Source organism: Triturus cristatus, chromosome 2_2 (genome assembly GCF_964204655.1).
Source record: "Triturus cristatus chromosome 2_2, aTriCri1.1, whole genome shotgun sequence".
NCBI lineage: Eukaryota > Metazoa > Chordata > Amphibia > Caudata > Salamandridae > Triturus > Triturus cristatus.
The window spans coordinates 867,100,306-867,127,751 of NC_140582.1; the positions used below are offsets into that span (position 1 = coordinate 867,100,306).

Below are 27,446 nucleotides of genomic sequence, written 5' to 3' on the forward strand. Positions count from 1 at the left end.
GCGAAGAAATTGTATGTCCAATTTAGACATGGATCTCTCCCAGTGAGGGCAGTAACATACAAGTGGTCAATGGCTCATTATGCATCTAGCCTATGTCCGGGGTGTGAATACGCCGAAGAGACAGATCTGCACGTTGTGCTCTTCTGCCCCTCATACTCCACGGCTGGAGCCAAATGGATCTTACAGTTATGGAAGTCCAGGGGCTTCAGGGATTACAGGGTTGTGTTTAGATTGCTGAAATATGACTCTAACCCGTTGACTGTGTTTGGGACCTCCAGATTCTTGTTCTCTATGTGGTGCTCTAGAGGAGCCAAACTTAAGGAGAAAGCTGCACTAACTGTTTAACTGTCAGTACCCTTCTGCATTTACTAGGGAATTTAAATACCACTTTGAGTGGCCTGTTTTTATCTGTTTTTATTATTTTAAATACTATTTATTGTTCTAGGTGTATTGTTTAATTATGTACACTTTGTATTGCTGCTCATTGGTGATCAATTGGCTGTCTTATGTAATTATGTATTCTTCGCTTTTATGGTTTTTAACCGATAATAAAGCTTTTTGACTGACTGACAAATATTGCAAAATTCATTCAAAGACGACGATCATGGATGCAAATGCATTCACAGTGGCTACCTTTGAAATCATTTCTTAAAATATTAAGAAAGCTTCCTCAAGATGAGTAATGTGGATGCACATGCATCGTCAGTGGCCATTACTTCAATGGCTGTTCTTAAAAGATAGCAAATGTTGTTAGAAGATGCCCAATGCAGATAATTGTACATGTACACAGCCTGGTGGATGATATTTTAAGGGGAGTACTGCTGACAGCATGGTGGGCAGCACATAAAGGAGCAGGATACTGTGGGGCAGCCGCGGTCGGTAGTAGGAGTAAGTAGTATAGGTTGTATACTACTCGTCACCATGTATTTTTTGACAGGTGGCCACGCCCCTTTGACCACGCCCCTTTGGTCCGTGTGTCTATATTGGACGTGTTCCAAGTCTGATTTTAATCGGGGTTTTAATCGGTCCTTATAACGTATTGATAAGATTATAGCATTTTATTGTTTTATAGGTCGTTATTTTGTGAATCAAGGCTTATAAAATGATACGGCGATGAAATAAAAAATAAAAATAAAAAAAATAAAAAAAATAAAAAGCGTATAAAACGATAAGTTAGGATTTGTGAATCAAGGCTTATAAAATGATACGGCGATGAAATCATAAAGCGTGTAAAACAACCAGGCATGCCCGGGCATGTCTTGCTTTAGGCATGTTTATGGGGGACTCAGTACGTATAAATCGACCAGGCATGCCCGGGCATGTCTTGCTTTAGGCGTGTTTATGGGGGCTCAGTAATCGGATATATGGGGTGCAGCTACGAATTAAAATGATATTTTATACATTTCCCATCATCACATTATTGAAAAGAATAATAACGCGTTTTAGAACAAATTGCTTTTATTAAATGTAAAATGAAAGCTCGGAGAAGTTTTATTTTGGGTCAATATTTACAATTTAATTGAAACCATTTTTTACATAACAGAAAATCACATTTTATGTAATTACAGTTTCATTATATGGAATTACATATACTGACAGCATTTAGTGACAATAGAAAAAAAAAAAGAAAATCAAGCTTATAGTTGAATAATGAGGTAGAGGTAGTTATCAAATATAATATGCACCATTGCATATAAATCACAGTATCAACAGCACACATAAAATCTGCGGAAGTTACATTAAAAAAAGGAATCACAGCATATTTTTGGTACCCGGTAATAATCACAGATAGCTATAAAACATTTGTAAAGTATAGAAAACACATAGTCAAGCTTATAGTTGAATAGTGAGGTAGCGGTAGTTCTCAAATACATTATAAACCAAGACATATGAATCACAGTATCAACAGCAGACATCAAATATGCGGAAGTTACATAAATTTTTTAAAAGAGGAATCACAGCTTATCGTTGTTAACTTATAATAATCACGGATAGCGATAATACATATATAAATATAGAATTCACATATTTAAGCTTATAGTTGAATAATGAGGTAGCCGTAGTTAGCAAATACATTATGCACCTTGGCATATAAATCACAGTATCAACACTGAAAACAAAATGATGTACATAAAAATCAAGAAACCATAGCGTATTAACATCAACCAGTAATACGCAGTATGGCCACCGGGCATAAAATTATACAAAAACTATATGTTGTGATACAGATGAGGTATTTACATAAAAAAATATTTAGTTACCCAGTAAAAAGCATAGGTCTCTATTATAAGTCACGGGTGCTAAACAGACAACCATGGCAATCTCGCGAAGTGTTTTCTTTTTTTTGGCGGGAGTGCTCGGCCGTGTGTTGTTACGGGTTCGTGAGCATTGTCAGCGGTATCACGGAGGGCAAGCGTCGGTGCTCTTCGAGGGGTCAGTGAAAATGGTGATGCGGGGGGAGAAGGGATAACAAATGGTGCAACGGCGTTGTTCTTTAAATCTTCTAAGTGGATACGATGACCACCATTTCCTAGCACCGATGTCGGAATGTTCAGTTCTGCTAGGCTCTGCATGAAGGCATCCCAACCGACAGGCGCTTTATTATTTGCAAAAGAGTGTGTTTGGGTGGCGCCTCTGATCAAATCATGCAGGTTTGAACCACGTATAACATTACCTTTATAAAGAAGTTCCCCCTTATCATTCCAGAAAGCGATGTCTTTATTTTGATGAATTTTATTAAGAAGTAATTCTGCTTTCTTTTTGTGCCGGGGGTTAACGTTGTCAAGGATTTCATTAACTAGATTAAAGGCGTGTGATTCTGGCTCTCTGACCGGTGAAACGGGTGGCTCTTGACTTTCAGGCATGAATAAAGTCAGGCCCTCTTTTTCCATTTTACCATGATGGACAAAGTTCAGATACTTTTGAAGGATAGCGGTATAAAGCTTAGCTTTCTCGTGCACCGGTAAATCACTACGATGAAGAATTTCGCGCATCTCAGCGTCCAACAGATCCGTGGCTGATTTTCTAATGTCGGTATCGGCGCTTGGGGGACTCCGCATTCTGTCTAGCTGATGTTTAGGAACGAGATACATTTTTTCAATGTGAGCCATCACCGGCGGCGCAGCAGGCCCGAGAGAAGCGGGATAGCAATGCCTAGCAGCGATCCTATGAAGCCCCCAGACTGCTTGACAAGACTTTTTTTTGTTTTAATAGAGATCCTCTTATTGCTCAGTTTTTTAACAAGATTACTTTTCTTTTTAAGCACTCGGATCTGTTGAGGACTCAAAGGGACATTGCCCTTCAAGGTATTTAGGGCTATCTCCGATATCGCTGCTACTAAATCGTCAGACGCGGAGCATAGAAGAGCTTTCCTTTGTTGTGGGGATGATGAAACCAACAGTCTTAAAAGAGCTAGATTGCGCGCTATCCGGCTGGACATGGTCATGAGTGTGTTGGAGCTCTAAACTGGAGCGCTGCTTTTTATTTATCTTCTTTTTATAGCCGGGTAGGACTTTTTTAGAGTATAAGCAACAGGAAGATCCGGTGGGAAAAGCCCGGTCCTTAATCTGTAATCCTCCGGCGTGCCGGCGTTTAAATCTACAAAAAGATACCCATAGGGGCTCTGAGTGGCGTCCTCAAAGGCTTCTAGAAAGAAACTAGAGCGACCCGGGTACATCTGTCTGGCTAGAGTCGTTATTTGAAGCTTGTCTCGGGGGTTTTTGAAAAGCACCATGTACTTGGTGTTCAGAGCGATGGTTCGTGAGCTCTTACCTTGGCAGAAGACGTTTTGCACAATGTATAAAATGCTAAGATTACGATGGTGAACATACTGAGTAAAAGCTTTTTCAATTTCACCGCTGTCACAAGCAGAGGCCATTAGATCATCTACAATTAACATATTAACACTAGAGGGTGGAAATAAAATGTCATCATTTAAGGCGGCGGGGAGCCCCTCGACAAATTTGAGGTGTGGAAGCTTTAGCGCGAGTTCTTGATAGAGCCGCTGCCAACAGGAATAGGCCCACACTACGTTGGTGGGTGGCTGGGTCAGCATTTGATGCGCATTTTCCAAAAGTTTTTTTACAAAGTAACTTTTACCAGAATTGGAAGGACCTGCGAGGATGCATGAGAACGGATGTTGCAATCTAATATCCATACTTTAAACAACCTCTAATAAACTATACACACCAAAAGCGGAAAGTCCTTTTTCTCGCTAGCCCCGTGTTTACACAGAGGCTGCATAACTCTTAAAAGCCGTAGGGCAGGGTTTTATAGTCCTCTTTAAGAACGCGCTTATCATATACAACCCTCAACGTTTTGCGAAGCGGGCGTGTCTCAATATCCCAACGTTTTTTAATTCTCACAATGCAGGGGTGCTGCACTACTAAGCTTTCATCTTCTGGAACACATTCACCTCTTTCGGCGTGCTTGGCATATTGAGTGACCAGCTCTTTTAAGTTTTGAAAATTTACTTTTTCGCGGTTCTGAACATTGAGGGTGATCCCCTTCACCTTCAAGCAGATTTTACCGCCTGATAAGCGGTAACCGTAGGTTTTGGGGCCGGCTGAAACAAACTCTGTGATGTGTTCATCGGGAGGTGTTTCGCTAGTGAGTTCCCCCAGATAGTCACCCACCGGAGGGTTAACATCGCCCTTTTTGCTCACAAAAATCACAGAGTCTGTGTCGTGGTAAAGACAGCGGTCTTGAAGCAACTCCAGGAGCTTGTACAACTCCAATCTAGCATAAGCGGTGGTGAAACTGGCAATAAATATGTTAGCGTTGCATGAAGGCGGGTAATGTTCTTTGGTATACCGCCAACACACACAAGCGGTATCATCATCTATGAACTCGCAAGATGACACCTCGCAGTAGGAAGTAAAAAAGTACTGATCAAATTCATCCGGCTCTGTCACTAGAGTAGTTTCTGAGCGGTCTTCTCTCTGCCCCAGTTTTCCCCATAGAGAGTTGAGAAACAGTTTAGCAATCTGTCTTTTAGTGGGGTTCACATGGATTTTATTAGAGCGCAATCGAATACCCTCTTTCTGAAAATATTCCCTCCGGTACTTCTGTTTCTCGGCATTATCACTACACCACTGGGGGTAACCCGAAGCTTCTTGCTTGTCTCTAAGGTGCAAGTTGATGTAGTCGGTAAACAGATCACTAGAAACATTTTCAAAATGCCATATCTCATAAATGCGATCTATCACATAGCCTTTTTTCAGAGCTACATTCACTTCTACAGTGCACCAGGTGCCGGTCAGAGCACGTTCGTCATCAGAGTGATCACACCGGAAGGTCTGTCTGGCTTCTGTGCAGGAGCGGCACAGGGTAAATAATAGTTTTCCCTCGAATCTGTAAGGAAGCACCGGGAAAAAAAGTCCTCTAGGCGGACGAATTCTACATCTGATTAGACCGAAATACATTTGAGGGGCTCCAAAATCTTTATAAAGGATCTTAGGATGTCCCACAGGGTAGACTTTTGTCTTGTTAACAAAGGGGTATAAGCTGGTAAAATCATAGTAAAAAATCTTTTCATCACCAGAGGCCTTTCGATAAAGAGTAACGGCGTTGGTTCGTCCTCCGTAGAGAGAATCACGCGGTTTCAAGGGCTCGGGTAAGTCACGATCCTTGATAAAAGTCTGCAGATCTAGATTACATGTTAACTGCTCACGCCACGCGTGTTCCCAAATACTTCTGACGTTGAAGCCGCGTCTTTTTAAAAACTCCTGTTTAATAGTTGTGCGGTTAAGCAACTGACCATATGTACAACCGGTCATCTTGTTAAAATCGTTTCCGGCGTAACAAATTGGACAGCCGTGAAAAAAGCAACCATTAAATTCAAAGGCAGTAGGGACCCCGTCAATATTGGCATAACCATCTAAAAAATAGGACCCAATTTTAAGCTCCCCGCCCCTCAAAGCGTGACGGATGGTGATTTTTTCACTGTATTCCAAATACATCAACCATTGAATAGCGGGTGTTGAGAATCTCTTTTGCTGTCTGTGATAATTATCACGAGGTAGCAACGCTAATGTGTAAGGTTTTAAAAAACAAAATCTGAACATCGCCAAGCAGACTGAAGCTAAAGTGATGTACTGAAAGGGGTCGATGAAGTCAACATAGGCATACTCATTGGCCTGACCCGGGTTCACCAAGATTTGCTTGCTAGACATGGCAATGACGCCTTCTCTAAAGCGGATACACGCCTCTCTTAAAATGTTCACATCTTGTTGGCAGTAATGAGACAGCTCCTTCTGGAAATCAAACTCCCGATCTTTGTTCGATTCATACCAGGACACAAATTCTGTTTTCTCAGAGGGTGACATATAGTTTACACCGTAAAATTCTGCTGAGGGCATAGCACCAACGTATTTTTGGTTCTGCAAAGTGTTAAAGTAATGCGGGAAATACCCTTTAGACTCTTGGAAACCCATTGCCTGTGGAAGTTTACTGAGTTTCATGGGCAAAAAGTTTATAGAGTCTATAAACCTGATATTGAGTACTTTGGTTGTAACGCACATGAGCTTTCCTCCCTGAGTGATCAGTGACATTGCCACCTTTTCAAGCACTAGAGCTTTCACTACAAAATAACAGTCATATCCTTTAGAGAAATGTGCGAGAAAACTATAGTTTTGAAATCGGGGTGTAATGAATGTGTTGATAAAATCATTGACGCATGTAGGACCTGAAAACTCCCAAGTAGGCTCACCATTAATATGTCTGGCAAAAATATAATTTGGCTCGTGAATGATATTTTCCTGACGGCACTCCATATCGTAGAATATATAATCATTTGTTTTGGTCGGCGGTTTGAGTCTGCTCATAAAGCAGAGATGTGAATCAAATGAAAACACCCGGGCTTTACAGACACCGCATTCAAGGCCTTCGCATTCATGACTTTCGGGGCCGTAGAGACCGCACGAATCACACAACTTTTTGCTGAGACAGCTCACCTCCCCCGCCACGGCTAAAGCACGATGACGCTCTAAACACTCCGAAGAACGACAAAACAGTCGACACCGCGGACACCTTTGGAGATCGTTGGCAATGTCATGGCAATCGTTCGTAACGCACGCTTTGCAGAAGTCTGCGCACGAGTGATTGTATTTGTGGGTATAGGCCGAATGGCAATATTCGCAGTAATACCTAGCGCCGAGGAATTTTTTTATATCTTTCACACCGTAAAAATGGCTTTCATGTAAAAGAACAAACAGAATTTTAGATTTGTTGGCGGTACCGCTGGTGAAATAACGCCAGCCGCCTTCGTGATATAATACTTTAATCGTCACACCCAAGTAATTTTCAAATGCTTCTATGTCTTGCAAAGAGACATCCGTATCTGGGGGGATGTTTAGGGCATCGTGCATTAACTGTGCCTGCTCTGTCAACGTTCTATCCGTAGATTGACCGTGAGCCAATAACCCTGCCAAACACCCCGCCAGGCACAAATTTCCAGCTGTGTTGTTCAAATCAATCAACCATCGACGTTTCTTTTGAATGATCTTAGTAAACAATACAGAATTTAGAGCCCGTCTGGCACCGCCGCCCCTACTTTTTATCACAGTCACAACAAGTGTTAAACTTTGTGACCCCAGAATCTCTGCATTGCTATTCATCATGTCAACAATTTTGTTTAAGAAATCTGAGGCATCTAGGTCGTGATGCGGTAGCCTGCGAGTGTAAAAAGAGTTAGCCAGACCACCGCCGCTCAGGCGAATTTGTACATAATCGTTGGGGCCTATGTCTGGGGCCATTTGGTCCAGCAGCAGTTGGATAGAGTTAATAACCGCTTCTAGGGCCAGTCTAATAGAATCTATGAGATGAAGATTGACAAAACGAAATTCTTCATAAAATTCTATAGCTCTAAATTTTTTGATAACTCTTTGATATTGTCGCACGCTTTCTAAAAACACCGGCGCAGGGTTGTTACTGATGCTAGAATTATCGCAAGCGACAGCTGTTCTCTGAGGTGTTTGCTCTAACTGCGTGGGGCTCGGTGGTAAATACCCATTGTTGCTTTGAATATTACGGCGTATATTTCTCAAATGGTTTTTGGCTCTTTTTAGGTTTTTGGCTAACCGATTTCTGACTACTTTAGCGGCTAACCATTTCTCTTTACGTTTGGCGACTGTAGTTTCAGACCTTCTCGGCGACCTATGCTCTTTGGGGGTCATTATCAGTTTCCCGAGTCGAGACTCAAGGAATCAAGGTTGGCTTGGGCATCTGCTAAAATAGATGCGAGTGAAGTCTGAGTATTTTGGATCACGTCCTCTACCGCTAGTTTGACATCTGTTATGCCGCCGATATGTCCGGAAGCTTCCTGTACACGTAGAACATTAAAAACGGATGAACTGACGGGTGCAGAGTTCAAGCCTAATCCTTCTAGGGTATTTATTAGGGGAAAAATGGCGTAAATTGCCTGAAGTACAGCCGCGTCGCTGGGGAGTGAAGCTTTAACAGCAGCAGCAGCAGCCCCACTGCGGGGGTCAAGTGGTGTCTTTATCTCAACGTTAAGTGATTTTTTGACACTTAGGACGTCATCTATGGCGCGTGAGGAGACAGAGGACTCTAGCTGATTTTGAGCAGTTACTAAAGCAGCTGAAAGTGATTTCTCTAAATTTTGCTGTATAAGTACGATGCCTGCTTTGATGCGTTCAATGGCTTGTATCTGAGCTACTGTATCACGATTACTTAAAGCAAAAATAATAGCTTCGCAGAGAGGTGCTGTGTTCAGAGTGCTTCCCCTAAGGTTTGTTATTAAAGGTAAAATATCGTGGAATGCTGATGTTGCTGCGGTAATGTTTAGGGGTGGTGTGGGGTTATGTCTAGGAGCTTGTAGCGCCGCGGCGGACGCCCCGTTTGCTGCAGCACTGTGGGCAATTTCAGTCTTTAAATTATGGTGAATAGCACCTGGTGCGACCCTTACTGGGGGGATGGTGATGGCTGGTCCTCCTCCTATTGTAACATCTGTGTGACACCCCCCTTGTGAGCGTGGGTTCTTGGAGCATTCGCTGTGTACAGCTGGTCCTGCTTTTGATCTGTTTTGTTGAACGGGTACATTCGCGTTTTCCCCCCAACAGTCATCATCGTCAAGCAGCGAAATTATTTCTTGTTCATCGGGGGGAATAATGGCGTTTGCTGGTTGCGCATGCAAGTTCTTTGATGGTTGAGAGTGAGACTTGGGGGTAGGAGTAGGTGGGGGGTGCACTAATACCGGAGTATCGCTGCAAGGGTGCGTTGTGACACCTAGAATCTGTTCTGAATTTCGGCTGGGGAGAACGCAACCAGGGGTAGGCGTGTTTGAATTCGAAACCTGGAAGGTCTGTAGAGTAGCAGAATTGTTATCATTAGCATTCGCTTTCCTATTGCGCTTTTGATCACCCTTTTCTTTACAGCCAGAGTGTCTCTTTCTCAAACCGCCACCATTTACAGACACCGGTGGAAACTCATGCAATGCAGGCCCCCCAACAGTACTCCCCCCAAAACCACCCTGCAATGTTTGTGGTGGCCCTCGCCGCCTCGCTTCTTTACGCTTCTGACCTTTGCTTTTCAGATCGTCAGGCGGCAACCTTGAACTCCTTTGTACAACCGGTTGTTGTGTATTTGATTGCTGCACGTGTTGGATGGAGATTGCATCATCAGTTTTATCTAAGTAAGAGCAAAAAACACAATTTTAATTCAAGCAATGAACAGTCGGAAGAGTCCTCAATAGTCATCAGTGCTACAACTAGACTGAGAGTGGCAGCGCAAGCTCGCTGGTGGCAGCACACACACACACAAACACACACACACAAACACACACACACACACACACACACACACACACACTCACACACACACGCACAAGCACGCGCACATCAGCATGGTCTATGATAGAACATACTACCAGTAGAAAAGAGAATTAATTCTTACCAGCATGCGCGCTGAAGCCGCAAATTTGACTGGCTGCGATAGGATTAGGGCCTTCAAGCGCAGTGTCGAATAAAAGTGCGTCTGCCGCCTCGGCCACTTCCTGCGAAGACAAAAATGCAAACAGCTGTAACACATTTCCTATATCGGTTTAAATTAAATTACTTGAAAGCACCGCTATACGTATTTACAAGCTCATGCAAACAAAAGCACACACACACACACACACACACACACACACACACACACACACACGACCGCAGAAATAGACCCAGACCTTAGTTGTCAAATTATTTGCTTTTCAAGCCGCAGCTCAACCCCGGCTCGCTGGCCCCAGGCTATATAGTGACATTATTTAAGACCTCGGGCGCTATTAAATCATGATCTGTAAAGCAAGGAGGCGGACTAGTCCTTGACTTAAAAACACGGATCAATGAGCAGATAGTCTTTGAGGTAAGAGCATGTGCAAAATCTAAACACGCCGAGTATCATGTCATATTTCCTATTGCTTAAAATGCCAGCTGTTGTAACATTACTAAAAACCTTTTGACAGAGGAGCGAAAGACTTAATTAGAACCACATGCTAGAACATTTCAGACGGGGTCCGGCAAAAAAACCAAACACACACACACACACACACACACACACACACACACACACACACACGCTTTTTTTTATGCATCTTTCACGGTTCCTGACTAGCAGTTACAGTTAATTCAAAACACCCCGAGTTTCACCTAATTTTATCTATTGCTTAAAACCTTTTGACAGAGGAGCGAAAGACTTAATTAGAACCACATGTTAGAACATTGCCCGGGACTTCGGTCTAATTCGTCTTAGTGTGACAGTCTGAGCCGGAAAAAAAGCTTACATCCCTGATAAAAAAGCATTTAACCTTTGAGAGATGACGCTAATAGAAGCGCAACTTCAAAAAGAGCTAGAGGATTATATAAAAAACATAAAACAATCTTCTTACCAACAATTCTTGGTCCTCAGACATGTTCATAAATGGAAACGGTGCTCAGTCATCAGGTGGTGAAATCTTTCAGGGGCTTCAGCTTTTCAAGCGACCGATGTGGTGGGAGAATGAAGGTGTCACCAGCGCCGTTGGTTGGAGCGTCGTAGCTTTCCTGAGAGCTCCAGCCTGAATGTTCTTGCAGACCTCACGTTTTATACCCAAAACCCGACAGTTTCCCGCCACAATTCACAACGGTACAATCCACTAAGCATTTCAGGTTGAATATAAACAGCTGCGCGTTAACGTGGCAGCTAGTTGCTGAAAAAAAGTCAGACTGCCAAGTAAAGTTAGGCCCCCCCTTTTTTTTTTTATTCATATTTTTTGCAAACCTCGACCGGACACTAGGCACCATATGCGTACAATAACCTGTCTAAGCATTTCAGGATGAATATAACAGCTGTGCATTAACGTGGCAGCTAGGTGCTGAAAAAAAGTCAGACCGCCACGTAAAGTTAGGCCCCCTTTTTTTTTATTCATTCATTTTTTTTTGCAAACCTCGACCGGACACTAGGCACCATATGCGTACAATAGCCTGTCTAAGCATTTCAGGATGAATATAACAGCTGTGCATTAACGTGGCAGCTAGGTGCTGAAAAAAGTCAGACCGACACGTAAAGTTAAGGGCTTTTTTCATGCAATTTATTTAGATACATTTTATATCACAGAGTAAAAATGTTCGGTACAAATATGATTTTAAAAGTCCAATGAGAGCGTAAAATAGACCTTGTGGATGTCTGCTAGTTATCATAAACACTGTAAACATGCATATTATCAGTGAATGAAATACAATTTTGCATCGGTCTGTTATTTACACGGCCTCTTTTCAATCTGCGTAATTGCCTCAACACAAACCTTGTTACTAGAGCATCATTTGCCTTCAAATCAGCTGAATACATTTTTAAAATGCTTTCAAAGTCTACACCACGGCATCTATGAAATAAATAAAACAAACAATGTGCCCCGCAGGTAAATGATACATCATCCTGAATCTGGTTTTCATGAAATGTTATTAGGCCTGAAGTGTTTCTTTTTAAAAATTGCCATATGGTATTGGGGTACAGATAACTGTTTGGTGGCACGCCATAGGAGTCAAAAAACTCAGAGTCCTTTTCCGTTAGAAATATTGCTAACCAGTGTCGACCCCTTTGATCTTTACCGTCTGTATTAACTATTAAATGAAGCGGTCGCTGGCGATTACCCAGATACATTGGTAGAGTGTCAGCTGCGAATACACCTAAAAATGAATGTTTTGCCGTCTCGTCTTTGGCGAGAAAACGTTCCAGTTGCCACGTATTCATCACATATAGTCGATTAGCACCTCTCGCCTATGGTTAATCTGTATAACATTCTGAAAGACAGCGTAAATCAGAAGGTTTATAGTAGACGGTAGAGCGGCGCTAAAACGGAGCTCCAGACGTACATTGCCTGATTTTTGTATCGAAAAATGGCCGCCACCCACGTCGTTGTCAGGGCATAGATCGAAAGCCAGCATAGAATAGCCTTTCGAATACTCTACACGATCCACAAAGAAGGGTCGGTCTGATGCGTACTTCCCAGCAACTTGCAGCACACCCAAATATTCTCTAGCCACACCCCCAGTTCCAAATGACGGCGTGTATGGTTTTGCCGGTATAGCTTGGCCGTCTACGGAGAGGCTGCTGTGAGATATATTATAATGCTTGAAATTAAAGGGGTTTCTGCCATATTCACCGCTAAATGCTGCGTTATCGACCAGCGCTACTATTACAGTTCTTGGCAAAAATCCGAAAAAAATATTCTCAGTATTCGATGTAGCGCACCGGCTGGGATGCTGAACACTTTGAGCTCCACTCTTTCGATGGGGTACTTGGCATTACTGGTTAACAGAGTCTCGGCGTGAGCTAAACGCACCACCGGGCTCACTTTGACACGTTTCACAAATAGTGACGCCGCTAAGATATGCACTTTGTAATTTTCTGCGTCGCCGCTCATTAAGCAAAAAGTGTCTTTATTTCGAATCAGTTTAATCTTCACATCTAGACCGTTAAGCATTAATTTGTCTTGGAAAAATAAATCGCAGTGTAATTGCCCAATCAGTTCCACTTTACGACTTCGGGCTGTAAAGCTAGCTCTGCTCTTAAATCCCGCGTTAGCACCGGTTAAAGTCGTGTCCTCGTGCTCTCCAGCGGTGTCTCTGTAGAAGAGACCTGCAGAAAGTTGGCGTTTTAAAGTGGGGTCCCCATAATTAAGTACCGTTTCGAGATAAGCCCTGTATGGATACGTGTTGTTTGACTGGCTGATGAGCCGGTCGCCGAGGCTCACATCCAGTTGGTTAAAAAGTGAGGCTATGGGGTATGGAGAAAACGCCACTCGGGCTGCGGCGTCCAAATCGGATCCGTCTGCGTTAGTAATTTTGCACGACAGATAAATCAGGGTAGCTGAAAGGTCCAGGTAGTCATCCGACCGAGCTATGAAGAACTCTAAGGGGGCTGTGTCTGACAGGGCTGAAAGTGGCGGTACTTCGACATATAGAGAACTTTCAATGCTGGTTTGCGTTGGTGGTACTTGGAATAGGTCCAACTCTGACTTTGTGCATTCCTGGGAACCGCAAGGGACGGAGGCCATGGTCCGATTTAAAATATGTTGCCCTTAGAGACTCGTTTTTTTCCGTGTCTTCTCCGGGTCTTAAGCGAACTCTTTTGAGCCGGTCGCCGGCGCTTCACAACGCTTTGAAGGAACGCGGGCGGCCCCCTTAGTGATACACCCCTTTTTCTCTTCCTTCCTCTTTCGAGATAGATTAAACCTGAGCCTTCTTGACCCGTTTTGGTAAACTTTTTCATCACCGCCCCCGAAACGTGCCCTGCGACGTCTCGGGCAATATTTGCTGCAGCGGTTTTCACGTGCGGTTTTACCAACTGGAACCCTCTTCTTAAAAGCGGTACTGCTTTTCTGAAAAGGCTTCTGAATATACCGCCAACACCCGCCCCGTACATAATAGGTGCCCCGTGGAACCCCGGGAGGCCTGAGCCGGCTTGTGCTCTATAGTAATCCCTATAGAGCGACGCGTCGCCGTAATTTTCAGGTAAAATCATTATTCTAGTACACTTCACCACGTCGCGGCCTGAAATGAAGCTTCGCTATGACTTTACCCACTTTAAATCTTATATTAGTGTTCAAATCGTCCTTCAGTTCCAAAGTTATTGTGTGAAAATGTTTTTTGCTGATCGGTACATAATCTCTTTTGGTGTAAATGATGTTTATCATGCTATTATTCTTGCCTGTGATTTCCACGCACCGGAGGAGAGGCACGTAGCTATCCCCCACTCTCTGATGCTCTATCACGTCGCAGTATACAAACATCATATAAAATCCGCCGTGTACATCCGTGTAGGCTTTCCCCGCTGATGAAGAGTGGTGAACGTTAGGCGTCAGCCCCAACACTCTCCCCAGTTTTTCACGCACCAAAATACCGTAGTCTTGAGCATTCCTCAACTGCACTTTTCGAAGTCGTGGTTCATACGTTAATCTAAGGTCAACAAGTTCCGATATGTTACCAATGGATTTATTCATTACTTCTACAATGTCTCGTATGTTGTCATAGTGCCCCGGCGGGAAAGAAAGTTCGTGGGCGCTTTCCTTCTTGCGTACCACCGTAAATCTAACATCCTCTGTTTCAAAAGTGTCCCACGTGTGCGGGTACTGAATTTCTGTTAGGGCCACCTCCCAATCTCCTTGTAGATGAATAGGTTTTGCTAGTTTCACCGTAAAATTTGAAATTTTGTTATTAGGGAAAGTGTCCAAAGACGCGTTACTCGGGAGCGTCAGATAAAAAGGTCCGACCTCCATGGCGCTTCCGCGGTACCTAAATGCCTATATCCGCTGTTGTAGACTTTGTATATCCTTTAATTCACTCTCAGAGACCCAACTATTAAATTTATCAGGCCATCCCCGCCATTTAACTAGGCACTGTCTTTGTGCCCCGTGCCCCTTCTTTGCCAAAACGTTCTCAATACGGTACACACGATCTTGATCCTGTTTTATTTTTTGCAGCTCTTCTTTGTAAAAACACCCTTCGACCTCCTCCCCAGCATAGTCTTTTAAGTTAAAAACTGTAACGCCTGAATGCTTGGAAATCTTGTCTATCACAAAGATCTCATCTGTAAAAGTCTGCTCATACCCCTTTTGAAATACCCCCTTGCATCTAGATACCCTAACATGATCACCTTTTTTGAGAGTGTTTTTTGAAACAGGGTTGTTGGTGAACACGGACCCGTACACAGTTCTCCAAATTTTCAACTCATTTTGCGGGGATACTTCTACAGGGGACGTCTTAATGGTTCTATGATAGCTATGATTGTAACTTTCAATAAAATCTTGTAAACGATCTATATAACGAAATGTGTTGTACGCTGTAAAATACCGCCAAATTCGTGCCTTGAGAGTTCTGTTGAATCTTTCTACAATCGCCGCCTTCACTTCGTTGTTTGTAACAAAATGTTTTACACCATACTTGTTCAGCAGAGCTTTTAGCGTCTTGTTTTCAAACTCTTTTCCTCTATCTGTTTGTAACTTTTTAGGAATTCTCCCGCTGCTGAAAATGTAATCAAAGGCTTTTGTGACCGAGCTCCCCGATTTTTCCTTCAGGCCAACGGCGAATGCATACTTTGACAGTACGTCTATCACCGTTAATATAAATTTTACACCATCATTAACCGCGGCATGTTCACGGACGTCTAGAAGGTCCGCTTGCCATTGATGATTTAAGCCGCTGACTATCACACGCCGTCTTTGAAAGCGCTTTCTCGACCCCTTATGTAGCGTGTAGGCATCTTCGCCCGATAACCAGTCGCGTACCTGTGTTCTTTTAACACCGTCGTTGTGGATTTTGCTCTCCTTGTACAAGGCTTCTACACCGCCAAAACTACCAACTTTCGAGGGGTTGTAATAAACTCTTTTGAAAAGCTTCTGCATCGTAGCGCTTCTTGAACTAAAATACCGCAACCCCTACTCCCGCCCCCCTATTCTATTAATTCACTTTTGTTTTATTATTTTTCTTTATCAAATAATCAGAACTAGAAGCCGGTTTATTTTACAATAGTAGATTATTTAATAACACACGAATTAAACAGTGTATGATTTAAACTGGTAATATAGGAATGTACAGCGCTATAAACGATAATAACGATAAAAACATAGATATTTAACACAATGCTCTCAAAAACTCGTGACGTAGAATCAATATTTGGATTTTGCTAGCTATGAACGGTACCAGTCTTCTTACATCCTCCCCACGCCCCTTCAAGAAGGCTCGACAAAACAAATCAGATATTGTATTCATGAAATTGAAAAACTGTTTCTTATTCAGAGTAGTTCCTAGGGTGCAAAATGTCCGCCTGATATAATTGTCGATGCAATCTTCGAGCACGTCGTCAGCGCCCAAGAAGATTTTGCTCTTTTCAACGTCGTAAAAGCCTCTAGGTTTCTGACCCAGTTCTTTTTCAAGCTCTTCGATGATTTCACATCGCTTGTTACGACATAGCGCGGTCGGGCGAAACACTGGTTTGGGGTACGCCATCTTTGCTCTGATCAGAAAATAAAAAGCGTCTTCCAGGCATCTAACGCTCGGTCGCACGCCGATCTCAACCATGTGTCGAAACACACTTTCCTGCAACGGAAAAACACACATACATAATAGTAGCAATCGCGAAGATCATCATGTTTTCATTTACTCTACATTAAGAAATGTCATGTTCCTCGGTTTTAAACTCCTGTAAAGATACTTGATCTTAAAATATCTACGGTAATTCTTCCTTCTCAAATGCTGTTTCATTATCAAGCGTATGTCTTCATCACCCGCTTCATACATACTTTTCACATGCTCTGATGGGGACTGTACTCTCTTAATATACTTTAAAACATTCGCAATCATCTTACTACAATCTTCGGGTACTGACATTTCTTTCAAGCCATAGACCGCCCCCAACGTCGCCATAATCTTATAGGGGTCCAGCTTGTAACATAGTTTCCGTATCAAACTGTCTTCATATTCATCACCCGTCGTGAGACAGTCGTGATGCAACTGACTCGGGTCGTCAATTTTACAACCTTCGCATTCGTCGTACCACCCCGCCTTTAAGCACAATTTTATGATCGCGGCTATCGCTGTCAAAAGTCCGCGATATCGATCCGTGCTCCAACTTTCACCACGACAAAATTGTACAATTGCGTCTAAGCGCTTACAGCTGCAGTTTTTATGCGTTACGGCAAGTTTTTTCTGTCTTGAGCAGCAGAGACATGAAAAACGTAGCGATGGCTGTGTGACTTCCATAGTCGTGCTAGCGGTTTTGTCGCCTGGGGCTCCTCCTCCTCTCTTTTGCTGATAAAAAGAAAAAAGGGGTTTTTCGACCTCAGCCTTCCTCACAACTACACGCCTCATCATCACACTCTTAAACACCCCAGAGGATTTGCCGAAAAATTGCGGTTCGTACTTACTTTTCGTTTTCCAACTTCGCACTTTTCTGTTTCGTTTACAGATTCTTCTCCGGAATCCATCTCTGTACAGTCGCTGGAGTCCTCGGGTTCAGGCTCTTGCAGGTCAATACCCTCGTCATCTTCACTTGGTTCCGCTCTTCCACCGCCGTCTGTAGCATCGGAGGTATTGCACGCCATTTTAGCAACGCCACCAACCGCCTCTTCGCAGGCTCCGGTCTCGGGCTTTATATTCGGCATAGCCGATGCCTCGACGTCTGTCTCGGGCTTTTTATTCAGCATCGCCGACGACATCTCCGACGTAGTACCCGCAGGCGTTGTTGGCGCGCAATTTTCCTTATCACTATCGTCGAGTTCTGCAGCGTCGTCTGCAGCATTTGCCGCTTCCTTCAGCATCGCTGTTATAGTTTCTCCAAGGGGCCCCGCTTCCACGCTAGAGCAAGACATTCTCAAAGTTGTCTTAAAGCTCGAGCTTTTCTTTGTCGGAAAAAAGCGGGGGTTTTTTAACACACGGTCCTCGGAATGCTGGCTTATATCCTCTGTGAACATACTAGACACGCCCCGCGGTATGTTTGTAGACTCGTATTTCACACTACCCCCACTTCTTAGCAACCCTCCTGCATGCGTGGTCGATTCATACGTTTTTGATTTCATCGCAGTATCATTTTATAAGCCTTGATTCACAAATCCTAACTTATCGTTTTATACGCTTTTTGATTTCATCGCCGTATCATTTTATAAGCCTTGATTCACAAATCCTAACTTATCGTTTTATACGCTTTTTGATTTCATCGCCGTATCATTTTATAAGCCTTGATTCACAAATCCTAACTTATCGTTTTATACGCTTTTTATTTTTTTTTATTTTTTTTATTTTTATTTTTTATTTCATCGCCGTATCATTTTATAAGCCTTGATTCACAAAATAACGACCTATAAAACAATAAAATGCTATAATCTTATCAATACGTTATAAGGACCGATTAAAACCCCGATTAAAATCAGACTTGGAACACGTCCAATATAGACACACGGACCAAAGGGGCGTGGTCAAAGGGGCGTGGCCACCTGTCAAAAAATACATGGTGACGAGTAGTATACAACCTATACTACTGGAGTAACTGCAGGGAGGTGACGTGGGGAGGGGGAGGGGCAGGGTGGGGGGTAGTAAACTATGGATTATGGAGGTTTACAGGTACATTAACATATAAATTAATAAAACGAATTTCGTTGCGTGCACAGCATCGCATTTGGGGATGCAGTGCACGCAACTAAATTCGTTTTAATGATTTATATGTTAACTTACCTGTAAACCTCCATAATCCATAGTTTACTACCCCCCACCCTGCCCCTCCCCCTTCCCACGTCACCGCCCTGCAGTTACTCCTACTACCGACCGCGGCTGCTGTGGGGAGAAGAGCACTCTGGGTGGAAGGTTGCAAAGAGGTGGGCATTAAAGAGAGGAAAATGGGAGAAAAGGAACAGGAAAAGAGTGAGCCGCGATAGAAGAGAATATAGTGTCTAACACACAGTGCAATGCAAGGTCGGACAACAGTGGAAGAATAAACTACTGAATCATAGGATAGTGAGACCATAATGCTCCTGGGTTGAGTCAAATACACATTTAGGGAGGAAACATACCAAATCGAGAGCAGGAAAGTGAGAGAAACAAAAAAGCCATCCAATCATGAGCATGGGCTTGAACCAAAGCCTACTCTAAGTATATGTAACATATTGGAAACAATAGAACTCCAGCTATGAGCTATCTGTAGTTGAAATCTGAAAGGGAATACAGTTGGAACTTAATTGTAGGACCAGTAGTATAGTCTGAAATAAGAAATCAAGCTAATTCAATATCAAAAAGTTTGAATGAGGCATCAGGTATTAGGAGTTGAGCCCTTTACACCTGAAGCTTACTAGAGATTAATGGCATTAAGCAGCAAATTATTTGCTTGCTCCTAACTTTGACCCAACCAAAGGTGAGCTTCCATTAACCAGATATTATTTCCAAGCAGACCTTAATTTGTGCCACCATTTTCGGCACCACCACTCCGTTTTGAGGACTCGGACTATTTTCAGTAGTGCTTCATTTGTGCTCATGCTGAGCTCTGGCACCAGTTACATGCATTCAGTAATTATTTCTCAGTTTTAAATATGCTATTTAACTATTTGATTTAATATAATCTGTTTGTACTGAAGTGTGCTCTGTGAACAATGGATGTTACTATTACTCAATATATAATCCTCAATTTACCAACCCAGGATCGATGACTCTGCCTTGTTGGGATATATAAATGCCAACCCTCAGATCATCAAAGGTAAACCATACTGCTGGCTTAGTTTCATCACACATATATGTATGCATTTTGACTAAAATATACATTAATAACTATGTTCAAAATTTGATTTACAAATTCTAGCCTTTACAAAACAATTGCACGGCAGTAGTAGTCAGTCTAGTCGTGACACATATGTCTTCTTCCAGCTTCTAGCAAGACCTATTGTATGTATAATTACCTACCATAAGTTGATGTGAAGCTAAATGTGGGTGAATATACTGCCCTCTACTCCTATCGCTGCTTGGCATGTGAGAGAACTGGTGCACAGGCAGCATACTAGGAGAAGACACATGTTTTGAGCAGTGAATGTTGTATTGTGAACACTCTGGGATGACACTCATCTCTCACTTCTGTTTAAGTCCCTGTTGCCCAAGGTGTCTAGGCCTACTGACACCGAGGTGGAAGGATTGGTTTGCCTGAAGATTTACATACCTGTACTCTTGGTATTCACTGTATGTCAAATAATTCCAAATGGCAATCTAAGATAATGCTATGCACTACTACAGCTTAATTTAGTAATAATGTACTAATAAAAATTGACCATCCTTTTTGGGAAGATCAGTATTATAAACTTTCAGTAGGATGAAACAACAGTAGGAGTCTTTGAAAAATATGATTTCATAGCCCTTCAGGAACTTGGAAATTAGCATATCTGAAAATAAGGATTTCTAAATCGTCAAATTCATGGCATAGCAATCTTCACAATAAGTCCAAAAGGTGGCATATGTTGTATCTTAGCAACCTCAGCATTTGGTTGCCATCGCCACTAGATTATGGAGTGTGGAATCCAGGGGCAGAGAGAGCAAGCAGTTACGGCGAGAGGAGGACTCAAGTGGTTGTTGTGCTAGACTAATAAACCTGTTTTACCAATCTACGTGTGTGATACCCCTTATTGCAGCACTACAAGGCGTGAGGGATTGGTGTACTTTAAGAAGAAAAAATAATTTGAGAGTCTTGAACAACCCCTGGGTCGCGTTGCTGCTGTGTCAGGAGGTTTTGGACTGCTACAGGCTGTTTGGACTCTGAGGCTGCACGTTCTTATCTGGATGCTGTGTTGTGACCCCTTTGACCATTTATTTTGGTTGGGGTGGTATCAGCGCAAGGATGTAGGAGCATGTTAACGTACTCTTGCCACTTTCTTTTTTTTCTTTGAAACTGCACGGCAGCTTGGGAGGAGAATGGCTGTAATGTCTGGCACGTCGGAGGCATTGTTTTCAAGCGGAAGATGCCGCAAACTGGTGACGTTGTGCGTTGGGGCTCTGCATGCATATGGTCTAACGTGCATTTGCATGGTTGCCGTATAATACGCAGACACGCATCGAGGAAGAAGACGCAATGATGCATGCAGGACGCTTGTGATTGTTCTGGACATGCACAGTAAAAGACCCTGGATCGGCAGAAACTGTGTGTGTCACAAGCAAACGCAGCAGATTGTCTTGACAACAATTCGATACAGTGTGTACAGTGACAAACAAGTGAGGAGTGCAGCAATTGTTGGTAACTGCATTTTTGTTGAAACCTTCAAGTTGGGAAAAAAACAATGCATGTGGTGGCGAGACTACGGAGGCTACTTTGTTTTTTTTTAATTTATTATGTTTCTAAGTTGCGGGTATTGGACATGAGGCAATGGCAACTACTTTGTTTATTTTAATTTATTAGATTGTAGCCACATGCACATAGTAGGCACTGATACAGTATCAATTACGTTACTGTAGTGTGTGTGTATCCAGTTCTGATTGATTTCATTGGAATCAGTATTACATGTTGGAAATTTTGCTTTTTAATGAGGTCTTAGTTCGCATTTAAATAGAACAGTTTTTTAGCATAGAGCAGTTTAATCTTATTATTTACTCTATACATATATTGGTATTTATGGATACCACATCAGTACTAGCACCACCCACATTTTTGCAAAGTCCAGGAATTCCTGCCATGGTATGGGAAGATTGGTGCAAATCATTCAAACATATGTGGAAGCAATAGGAGGTGAAACTTTTTTGGCATCTTGTAAACTTGCATTGTTGAAGCACAGTTTAGGGGTTGAGGGTAGGAAAGTGTTCTAAATGTACCAAAACCTATACGTGCTACCTCAACGAATCAGGAGTGTGAAGGTGAGGAAGAAGGGTCAGAGTTGGAGGAAATAGTCATTGATGAATATGTTGCAGCTTTAAAGGCATTGAAGGACAATTATGGGAAGAAAACAAGCACCGCTCCTCGGGGAACAAATAAAATGAGGACACAAATACGTGCGTGCAGCGGACGCGCGCAGTGGGCACGCCGGCGGCGCTCCAAAGGCAAGCCCGACTGCATCCAGCCGCGCCCAGCCGAGACCAGAGGTCAGAGATGTTGCCTTTATTAAGGTAAATATTGGCCATCAAGCCCCCTTATCTTATTCTGCTGAATCTCTGCTTACTATCAGAACGCTTGAACAAGCCATGAACCGAGTCCATATTAACTGCATTCAGAAGTTTCCCAACATGTTAGAAGGACCGGTAACCTGCAAAAACTGTCAATTCCAAACCGAATGGCCAGCAGCAGTTCCCCAAGCCCCCACGAAAGCCCTAGAACCAGCTATTATTGGCCTAAATAACATTTTGTGCAACGTAAGATCACTTGCCAAACACCCTTTTGAAATATGGGATATGATTGTCTCACACTCTCCTGCATTATGTTTTTTCACTGAAACACGGCTGAACCCCTCTAATCATCCCATGATAAACCTGGCCATTCCAGAGAATTACAAATGTATTCATTTAGACAGGGAAGGAAAAATAGGAGGGGGTATAGCTATTGCTTTTAAAAACCACCTTTCAGTAAATTGGATTTTCACCGTAAGAAATGACTGCCTAGAACTAGGAATTTTTAAGGTCACTCTATCTCCTTCTGACAGCTGGCACGGCGCCTTAGTTTACCAACCCCCAGGATCTAGAGCAAATTTCATGGATCTTTTGGTGGAACACTTAGCTCACCCCGTGCTTGCGTCAAACAAATTTCTTCTGCTGGGAGATTTTAACTTTCATGGGGAAAATCTTAATTACCCTGAGGTAAATAAACTTTTTTCCTCCCTGGAGTTAATGGAACTCACTCAAAGAGTCGAAGGCCCTACCCATCGGGCTGGTCACTTATTAGACCTAATTTCCTCCAACACAAACCAGCTGAGTTGTAGCCCCCCAGATCCCCTTACATGGACAGATCATTCTATGATCACTTTCTTTATCCAACAGTCATGTCAGAGGAGTTCAGAAATATCCATCAGACAAAACCCAGAGGAGCGTAGGCCATGGCCTAAACTTTCCCTTGAAGCCTTTAACGAGGCGTTCTCCTTGGAATCAGTAAAGAACACCATGGGAGTATCCAAAATGTTGGAGGCTTTTAACGCTGCTTTAGAAACAACTTTTGATGATATTATACCAAAAAAACAAGGCTCCTTTCAATGGCGGACTTCTACCCCCTGGTTTACGGAGGAGTTAAAATTGGAAAAGTCTAAATGTAGGGGACTGGAAAGAACCTGGCGTGCCAGTAAGGACCCTCAAAAGAGACTACTATATAGACAGTCTTTGTCTAGATATCATCTGAATTTAAAGGCAGCCAGACGTCGGTTCATCATCAATTAAATAGAACAAGCCAGCAATTCCCCGAAAACCCTGTTTGGTATAGTAAGGGATTTTGTATCTCCAACATTTTGTAGACAGTCGCCAATGGAATCTCAGGTGTTTTGTAACTCCCTGGCGACCTCTTACCATGATTAGATATCTAAAATCTACGAGAACTTTTCTTCGATAGTCCCTTCTTCTTTTGAACCCCCTACCAAATTTGAAGAGTTGGGAAAGACAGTAACTAGCACCCTAGATAGTTTTGAACTGACCTCGATAGCGGAGGTCGCCAAATGCCTTGCTACTGCCAAATCCAGGTCGCCGTCAGATCCCTGCCCGCCAAAAACTATGGCGCTTTTAGCCACGAGCTGTGCCCCAGCAATTCGAGACATCTTTAACCATTCTATGCAAACTGGCACCATCCCTAGTACATGGAAGGCTGCGTTTGTCCGCCCAATACTAAAAAAAACAACAGCGGACTCTTTAATCTTTACTAACTATCGCCCCATTTCTTTATTACCGCTTTTGGGTAAACAGCTGGAAAGCATTATCAACAGACAACTAAGCTCTTATCTGGAATGTAATCAAATCCTTGATCCATCGCAGTCGGGTTTCGGCCAGGTTTCAGCACTGAAACCGCCATTCTGGCAGTGACTGATTCCCTCAGGCAGACAATAGACGTTGGAGGCTCAGTGGTACTGATTCTCCTAGATCTCTCCGCAGCTTTTGATACCATCTCACATTCAAAGCTCACAGAGAGACTATTCTCCTGTGGTATCCAAGGGACTGCCCTGAAGTGGCTGCAACATTTCTTGTCGGAGAGAACTCAAACCATCATGTTAGGACCCTATACCTCAGCGAAAATGCATCTTGATAGGGGCGTCCTGCTTGAGCACGACTCTTTTTAACATATATATGGCCCCCCTGGCAAGGATAGTCGAGCAGCTGAGTTTTGAGATCATCTCATATGCTGATGATACGCAGCTTATGTTTACCATCGGTCCAAACCCAGAGACAGAGAAAATCCGTTTTGCTATCGGCATGCTAGCCATCTCCAATTGGATGACAGAAAACTGTCTCCAACTAAACCCAAAAAAAACTGAGGTCAAGTTAATGGGAAAAGCCTCGGACATCTGGTCGGGCGACTGGTGGCCCCCTCAATTGGGTACAGCTCCTACTCCCAAACAATCTGTAAAAAATCTAGGCTTAAAGCTGGACCAGGCTCTGACCATGAAGGACCACATCGCGGCTACCACCAGCTCATGCTATTACAGTCTCCGACTGCTTCGAAAAATCCTCCCTATATGCCCACCTCCCATCGCAGGGCCATTCAGGCAATGGTAATTAGTCGTCTGGACTATGGCAATGCTTTGCTGGCAGAAGTGTGAGAGACATTACTGGCTACACTACAAGTAGTACAGAATAGCTGCTTAGGGAATTGCACTGGCTATCAGTAAAAAAAATCCTTCTTTAAAATCTGTTGTCTCGCATATAATGCTTTGAATAATAGAGGTCCTCTCTACTTGCAAAAGAAACTCCTAAAATATTCCCCCTGCAGGAAACTCAGATCTAGCACATTGGGTCTCATTCAGGTTCCCTGAATTCGGCTGACCCACACCGGGAGTAGAGCCTTCTCATATCTTGCGCCAAGATATTGGAATGAGCTCCCTCCGGCCTTGCATAAAATCTCTAGCTACTGTATTTTTAGGAAACATCTGCAAGCCTTTTCGTTTTAATAGGCTTCCCTGTTTCATTCTCGTTCAATCCTCAGACTACTTTTTTCTAGGCAGCGCCGAGATGCCCCAGGGTGAGTTGAGCACTTTAGAAAACAATAAACATAACATAACATACCAAAGACGTAAGTTCTTTTCCAGGGCACAGCTACCAGGAGAAACAGTGGAGCAGTATGTGGCTGTATTAAGGACACTAGCCGCCACATGCAGGTTCAAGGATTTACATCATTAGGAACCAGTTCATCAATAGAATGAATAACAGCAAAATACAAGAGAGGTTATTAGAATTAAGAGACCTGACTTTACAAAAGACCACGGACGATGGAAGATGAGTAGAGAATACATCTCTATATGTTAAGGAACTCAGTGGAGAACAGGTAAGGGACACAAATGACTCAAATAATATATATGTGATTCACAAAGCCAGAAAGGGGGCAGAGGATTCAACAAAAATTCAAGCTAAGGTTCCTGTTGGGAAGGCCCCAACAGGGAAGAGTAGACACACTTGTTTCAGGTGCGAAAGTTTCAGGCATACTGCAGAAGCAGAAAGATGCCCTGATTCTAAGGCAACATGTTTTAAATGCAAAAACTAAGCCAATTTTCAAGAATGTGTATGTCTGGAAATAATGAAACTTGGAAATGATCTGTGAACCTTGTGAGAGAGTATGAGGGTGAGTAATCTGAAGAAGAGGAAAACAATGGTGTCAAAGTATTAGTGATTTGTGAGAACACTGTGAATGAAATTATGGAAGGATATCATCCTCCCAAGTGCACACTGATGATAAACAAGATTAATAGACTAATGTGGCCAGACCCATGTTCTCCCTACATTATAACTGATAAAAAGATGTCGGAGAGTGTAGGCATGAATAAGTTGCCACCACCTGATATTGAACCTGAAGGGTACTGTGGTGTAAAATTACAGTTGTTGGGTTATTTCATATGCTGTTCGTTTTATAAAGATAGGAGCGCACATGGAAAGGTGGAAAGTGGAAGAGCTTTATTGGGATGGAGAGAGCAGAAAACCTTGGGTATTTTACTTGATCCTAACCACCCTGATCAAGTGTTGTTGACTGAGGATGCAGAGAGATTGAAGTGGCATATGAAATATCCTGAATTGTTTAGTAGCAAACTCGGATGCCTGAACAAATTTGAGCACCACATTGTATTGAGAGCTGGAAGCATCCCAGTAGTACACAAAGTGAGGAATGTACCATTTGCTTTATGCACACAACTAAAGGAAGAATTGGACAGGTTATGCGAAGCTAAAGCCATACAACCAATAAAGGCTTCTGAATGGCTTTGTCCCATTGTTTTGGCATTCAAATCCAATGGCAAATTGTGCAAGTGTGTGGACTTGAGAGATTTGAACCATAATATCTGGGTTGATAACCATCCTTTACCATTCATTAATGAGATGGTAGCTATCATTAAAAATACTTTTCATCTATTGATTTATTCAACACGTATCACCAAGTTAAATTACATCCTGATTCCAGACACTTGACTTTATTCATAACGCCAGAGGGAGGGTTTCAATTTATAGGCATGCCATTTGTGTTGGCATCCACTTCAGTGGTTTTTCAAAGACTCATGAGCAAATGTGAGGGTGTTTCAAGAGTAAATCTTTGTCTGGGGAACAAATATGAATAATCATGATCTAGTATTGAATGATGTCCTAAAGAAATTGCAGGTCGCAGGATTGACTGTGAGTGCAGAGAAATGCAGGTTTGGGATGATGCAAGTTGATTACCTCAGGCACACATTATCGAGGGACGGTGTTAAGCCCAAGAAGAGCCTATTTGAGGCCATCGAATGTGCCCCATCACCATCTAACAAGGAGCAATTACGCTCTTTCCTAGGCGTTGCTGAATACTACTCAAAATTTGTTCAACATTTTGTGGACAAAGTACACAATATGAGAGTCCTAATGAAAAAAAGGAGCACCGTTTCTATGGACTGAGAAGTTTATGGTGATGGTGCATGCAAATACTAATGGGTTAGGTGCTGTACTGATGCTGAAGAAAGATGATGTTGAGCATGTTGTAGCTTTTGCTTCACGCACCCTCAAGGGTGCGGTAGCTACTTACGTCATCATTGAGAAAGAAGAGTTGGCTTGCTTCTGGGGTGTCAATTATTTTAAAATAAACGTGTAGGGAACTAAGTTTGAGTTTAGAAGCGATCACAGACCCCTCATCAATATTTTTACCATGAAGGGTGCTGGTAAAGCAACACCCAGAATTGCGAAATGGTGATACTTGCAAGTGTATGATTTTCAACTTAGGTATGTACCTGGACATGTAATCATAAATGCTGATTGTTTATCTAGCTTACCATTGTGGTGTCAGGATGAAAGCAGTGAAAATGAGGAAAGGGTGGAATGCTT

At 42.8% G+C, this 27,446-nt stretch overlaps 3 protein-coding genes across 8 annotated transcripts in view; all 3 read right to left on the reverse strand.

Moving 5' to 3' along the window:
- NWD2 (NACHT and WD repeat domain containing 2) overlaps positions 1-27,446 on the reverse strand; it is a 688,119-nt gene that overhangs the window by 344,779 nt on the left and 315,894 nt on the right. The window lies entirely within an intron of this gene.
- Positions 8,177-13,531, reverse strand: LOC146862905 (uncharacterized). The gene is made up of 3 exons (XM_085643400.1): positions 12,727-13,531; positions 9,913-10,050; positions 8,177-9,648 (listed from the first exon to the last, which is right to left on the reverse strand). Exons 1-3 carry the CDS (start codon positions 13,529-13,531, stop codon positions 8,177-8,179), a joined length of 2,415 nt encoding a protein of 804 aa, XP_085499526.1.
- Positions 12,727-17,866, reverse strand: LOC146862906 (uncharacterized). 4 transcript variants are annotated; one of them, XM_085642294.1, is made up of 2 exons: positions 17,399-17,866; positions 12,727-16,571 (listed from the first exon to the last, which is right to left on the reverse strand). In XM_085642294.1, exon 2 carries the CDS (start codon positions 15,875-15,877, stop codon positions 14,777-14,779), a length of 1,101 nt encoding a protein of 366 aa, XP_085498420.1. In that variant the 5' UTR covers positions 15,878-16,571; positions 17,399-17,866; the 3' UTR covers positions 12,727-14,776. The 4 variants fall into 4 exon arrangements, with proteins under 4 accessions (XP_085498420.1, XP_085498421.1, XP_085498423.1 ...); XM_085642295.1 differs by having other exon boundaries at positions 12,727-17,282; XM_085642297.1 differs by having other exon boundaries at positions 15,990-16,571.